The sequence below is a fragment of the Trachymyrmex cornetzi genome, unplaced genomic scaffold, assembly GCF_001594075.2.
Source record: "Trachymyrmex cornetzi isolate Tcor2-1 unplaced genomic scaffold, Tcor1.1 scaffold2722, whole genome shotgun sequence".
Taxonomy (NCBI): Eukaryota; Metazoa; Arthropoda; class Insecta; order Hymenoptera; family Formicidae; genus Trachymyrmex; species Trachymyrmex cornetzi.
The window spans coordinates 17,700-22,558 of NW_017297397.1; the positions used below are offsets into that span (position 1 = coordinate 17,700).

Consider the following 4,859-nt stretch of genomic DNA (forward strand, 5'->3'; position numbering starts at 1 on the left):
GATCGACTCCCGAGGCTTCGGGCCCAGGAGGCTCCTGTGAAGGGCTAACTGTGGAGTTGCCGACGGGTTCCACAGCGGAATCAACTACCGTCCGGATGGAAGTGGAAGAGGGAGGAGAAGCACGAGATGGGGGCAGCGCACCACTCGCTTCTGCAGCTGAGGGGAAGATGGGGACGACGCCCAAGATGAAGAGGAAGGAGCTGCGTCTACAGCTTGAGAGGACGAATGTGGTGGCAATAACCGCGAACACCTCAGTTGTAGGATTAGCGGGGAGGATCCCGACCTCGGCAAGAGGGGAGGCGCCTCTCCCGAGAAGAGGAAGATCTGGAACCACCAGATACCCAAGGGAGACGAGGATCAGGGTGGTGGAGGGCGAAATTGTTAACTCTCCAGTTGCGGAGAGCGTTTCGGTCGGTACACCAGCCCTCAGCGGCTCTGGTGGCGGAGCTGACGCTGGAGATGCATCCTCAAATGCACCCAGCGTGATAGATGTAGAGACGGAGCAGGAAAAGTCCACGGAGGGAGACCCGACGCCCTCTACCTCCGTCGAGGACTCTGAAGATCTATCTTCATCGTTTGACCAAGTTCCTAAGAAGGGTAAGAAGAGGGGGCGGAAGCCGAAGGGCTCCAACTGCCTGGGAGCTCACGCCCTGTCTAAGCTCTCCTCGAAGCGTATGGACTTCGAGGATGACGAGCTGGACAGGGTGGACTTTTTCAAGATCCCCAAGAGGCCCGGACGCGGACTGAAAAGAAGGAAGGGCTTAGCTGAATATCATCTGGACGACAGGCTTTCGTCCTGCCAAAAGGATGCCATAGAGGAGGTGACTGCCCTATTCCCTCAAATGTCCCCAAAATCGGTGATGGCGGAGACTCTGAGGGTGCTGGAGACCGCGGGCGAAGCGGAAAGGCGGACCCAAACCATGAAGGGAGACCTGCGCCGCCAAATAAAGGTAGGCGTTAATGTGGCCAAAATTGCGGTTCAAAGGCTGGTCTCAGAGATCTCAAAAGGTACGGGACCAACCGATGAAGTCAGGGCCAACAACCTGGCCCTGGAAAGAGAGGTGATCAAACTCCGCCGGGAGGTGGACACCCTCCGGCGAGAGAGAGAGAAAATGAGAGAACAAATGAACGCGCTGCAGAATACGGTCCAAGAATTGAAGGACAGAAACAGGGAACGAGGCCGCGGCAGGAGCCGCGTCCCATCCTCGGATGTAGAGACCCGCGGTGAAGGCTCTCCGATGAGAACCCGGGGACGAGTTAGGGGTGAGCGTACTGTGAGGAGCAATGATGTCTACGTGGATGCAGCCGAGAACCTCCCTCCGGCATACCGACCGCCGATTGGTGGGGTCTGTAAAAGGTTAGAGGACAGGCCCCCTCGACTAACGAGGGTAAATGACATGGGGGATATAGAGATGGGAGACGCAAGGCGATCCGCCCTGAATAAATGTGGGGACGCGTATGCGTTAAGAACAAAAAAGGGACCGATGGGCGGCAATGACGGAACGGGGCTTGGAGGCGACCGGGACCTGGAGAGTTCGCCGCCTTCGATGGAGTACCCGGCCAGTGACGAAGCCTGGACGGAGGCAAGGTCGAAAAGGGCGCGCAAAAGGTTGAGGAAGAAAGAGAAGACAAGAGCGGCCCCTGATGCGAGTGTCGAGGTGCGGGACGGACGGGTTGTTGTGCCCCCGCCTTCCGTAGGGGGTACTACTGCCGGAGTGCGCCGGGCCGGCACGGCTAAAAACACGACGGGAGCGAGTGCGCGCGGTGGGGCACCGAGAGGCCCCACTTTCGACAGTGCTGCGAATCGCCCTCGCGCGGGGGACCCGGGAAACGCGGGGAGGCGACCCCCCCCCCCAGCGAAGGATAATAGGTTCCGGGCACCAAGAACGGCAGCGGTGTTAATAAAGTGCGCGGAGAACGAGGAAAGGCCGGGCGGAGTGACGTATGCTGGGGTCATGAGACTTGCCAGGAGCAAGATCTCATTAGATGACCTCAGCATCGTCAACACGCGGATAAGGAAGGCGCAGGCCGGGGGCCTCCTTATCGAGATCCCAGGAGGGGAAGAAGCTGGGGCCAAAGCGGAGGCTCTGGTGAATAAGCTGAAAGTTGTCCTCGCTGATAGTGAGTATAAAGAGGAGGTGAAGGTGATCAGGCCGATGCGAAGGGCGGAAATCAGACTGGTCGACATTGACCAGTCTGTTACCGCTGAAGAGGTGGTTGAGGCAGTGGCGAGGAGTGGACAAGCGCAGACTTCGGACATTAGGGTTGGCCCCCTTAGGCCTGGAAGGGGTGGCCTAAATGCCGTGTGGGTACAATGCCCACTGTCGTGCGCGAATAAATTATTAGGCGACGGGCGTCTAAGAGTGGGGTGGACAATGGCGGGAGTGGTGCCCCTGGCAAAGCGGAGGCTTCAATGCTTCCGCTGCTTTGCTGTGGGGCACACTAGAGCCAACTGTCTGAGCCAGGTGGACCGCTCCACCTGGTGCTTTCAATGCGGCGGAAGTGATGGACATAGAGTTGCCGGCTGCAGAAAGCCCCCGAATTGCCCGGTATGTGCGGGGCGAGGGTTACCTTCGGGGCACCGTGCGGGCGCGACAGAGTGCGTGCCGTATAACGGACGCGGACAAGCACCTAATAGTGACGACACGCGTGTGAACATTGAGGGAACATCTGCCGGGGCTGATCGGGGAGCTCTGGCACCAGCAGATGAGCCGGGTAGTATGGAGGTGACCAATGGCTAGACTAGCTCAAATAAACACTAACAGATCGCGACCATCGCAAGATATGGTCGCGAGGGTGAGTGAGGAGCTGAGACTGGGAATTGTGGCTGTCGCGGAGCCCAACGGTATCCCGGACAATGGCCGTTGGGTGTCCTCTGGCGACAACCCTCCCTCGGCAGCCATAACGTGGCAGTGGAGCTGGGAAAGGGTGCCGTGCACCCTTCGATGGAGGGGCAGGAGGTTCGTAGCGGTGGATTGGGGAGATGTAATCATTGTATCATGTTACTTCTCCCCCAGTCTCAGTGAGACTGAATTCTCTAGAGACCTCTATGAGTTAGAGAGTAAACTGTTAGGAGTAAGGGGATACCCAGTGGTGATCGCGGGGGACTTTAATGCCCGCGCCCCTGCATGGGACCCTGGGAGATCCAATAGAAGAGGTGCCATCTTGTCTGATTGGATAAGTATAATGGACCTTCAGGTTCTGAATGAGGGAACAGTGCCCACGTGTGTGCATCCGCGAGGTGTATCATGCGTAGACCTTACGCTAGCGACACCGACGGCGGCGAGGAGAATCTCCTCTTGGAGGGTGGAGGCCGAGCTGGAGTCCCTCTCAGATCACAAATATGTGACCATGAAGATCGGGACCTCTTTGATCGGGCCAACCACAGGAAGGACGGCACTCAAAGCCTTCCCCAGATGGGCGGTCGGAGGAGCTGACCTGGATATGATGGAGGCTGCGGCGATTTTCACGGTGTGGAGCGACACCATGGGGGATGCCAATCCAGCAGTTGAGAGGATGGACCGGGCACTCCGAGACATCTCGGACGCGTCGATGGCAAGGAGGGGACTTGCGAGGAAACCGTCAACCTGCTGGTGGAATGACGAAATCGCGGACCTACGCCGTAACTGCAACGCGTGCAGGAGAAGCGAGCGCGTGCGAGGAGCGGGGCACTCCATGCTGACGTTCAAACACGGTGGGATGAACTGCGAGAGGCCAGACGTAGGCTAAGGAGAGCAATCAGCAGATCGAAAGCGAAACTATGGGGGGAACTACTTAGCGATCTGGATAGGGATCCGTGGGGTAGGCCTTACCGAATAGTGCTTAAAAAACTACAAGCGGGCGGCGCATCTGTGGTGGAGGTGCTCCCTCCTGAGATAATGGGGGAAATTGTGACGACCCTGTTTCCTGCGGACAACACACCGCAGGTGGCGGGGACCTTGGTCGAGTGGCGCGACGAAATGGCGGTCACTCCGGTTGAGGTGCTGGAGGCCGGGACCAAGGTGAAACTGAGCAAGGCTTCGGGACCGGACGGGATCACGGGTCACGTAATTAAAAAGACTATGGAAAGCCTTGCTCCGGTATGGGCAAGGTGTTTCACAGACTGCCTCAGGAGGGGGCACTTTCCACGACAGTGGAAGCTAGCGAGGCTAGTATTAATCAAAAAACCGGGTAAGCCGGATCTCTCCCCGCCCTCGTACAGGCCCCTGTGTCTGCTGAGCGAGGCGGGGAAGCTGCTCGAGAGAGTGGTCGTATGGAGGCTTCAAACCTTCTTAGACGATACAGAAGGCATTACGGACGGGCAGTATGGTTTTAGGCGGCATCAGTCCACAGTGGACGCGATATGGTGCCTTAGGGAGCGAGTGGGGCGGGTCACACGGGATGGGGGTGTTGTAGTCGCGGTGTCCTTGGACATCGCGAATGCATTCAACTCCCTCCCGTGGCCATTATCAGGGGAGCCTTGGAGGAGAAGGGTGTTCCGGGGTATCTCCGGAACATCCTTCACGATTACCTCTCGGATAGAGGCCTGTCCTATGTGGACCGCAGAGATAGATTGGTGCGGGAAACCATGACGCGCGGGGTTCCACAGGGCTCGGTCTTAGGACCGACCCTGTGGAACATAGGGTACGATTCCGTACTGAGAGCGAACATGCCAATGGGGTGCTCAGTGCTGTGTTATGCGGACGATACGTTGCTGATCGCGGATGCTGCGACGTTTGACGAGGCGCGTATCAGAGCCGAACTGGGGTCCACATATGTGATAAGGCTTATAGAGCGGCTGGGGTTGAGAGTCTCGGTTTCAAAAACCGAGGCGGTCGCCTTCACCGCCGAAGGCATACCGGAGGGCGCGGCTATTGGGG

At 58.1% G+C, this 4,859-nt stretch overlaps 1 protein-coding gene across 1 annotated transcript; it reads left to right on the plus strand.

Annotated features, from left to right (window-relative positions):
- Positions 1 to 167: 167 nt before the first annotated feature.
- LOC108762038 (uncharacterized) lies at positions 168 to 2,741 on the plus strand. The gene has a single exon (XM_018508843.1). The coding sequence runs from the start codon at positions 168 to 170 to the stop codon at positions 2,739 to 2,741; it is 2,574 nt and encodes an 857-aa protein (XP_018364345.1).
- Positions 2,742 to 4,859: the final 2,118 nt, after the last annotated feature.

Excerpts from the sequence above, each read along its gene's own strand:
- LOC108762038 (XM_018508843.1), top strand. The coding sequence starts at position 168 with ATGGGGACGACGCCCAAGATGAAGAGGAAGGAGCTGCGTCTACAGCTT.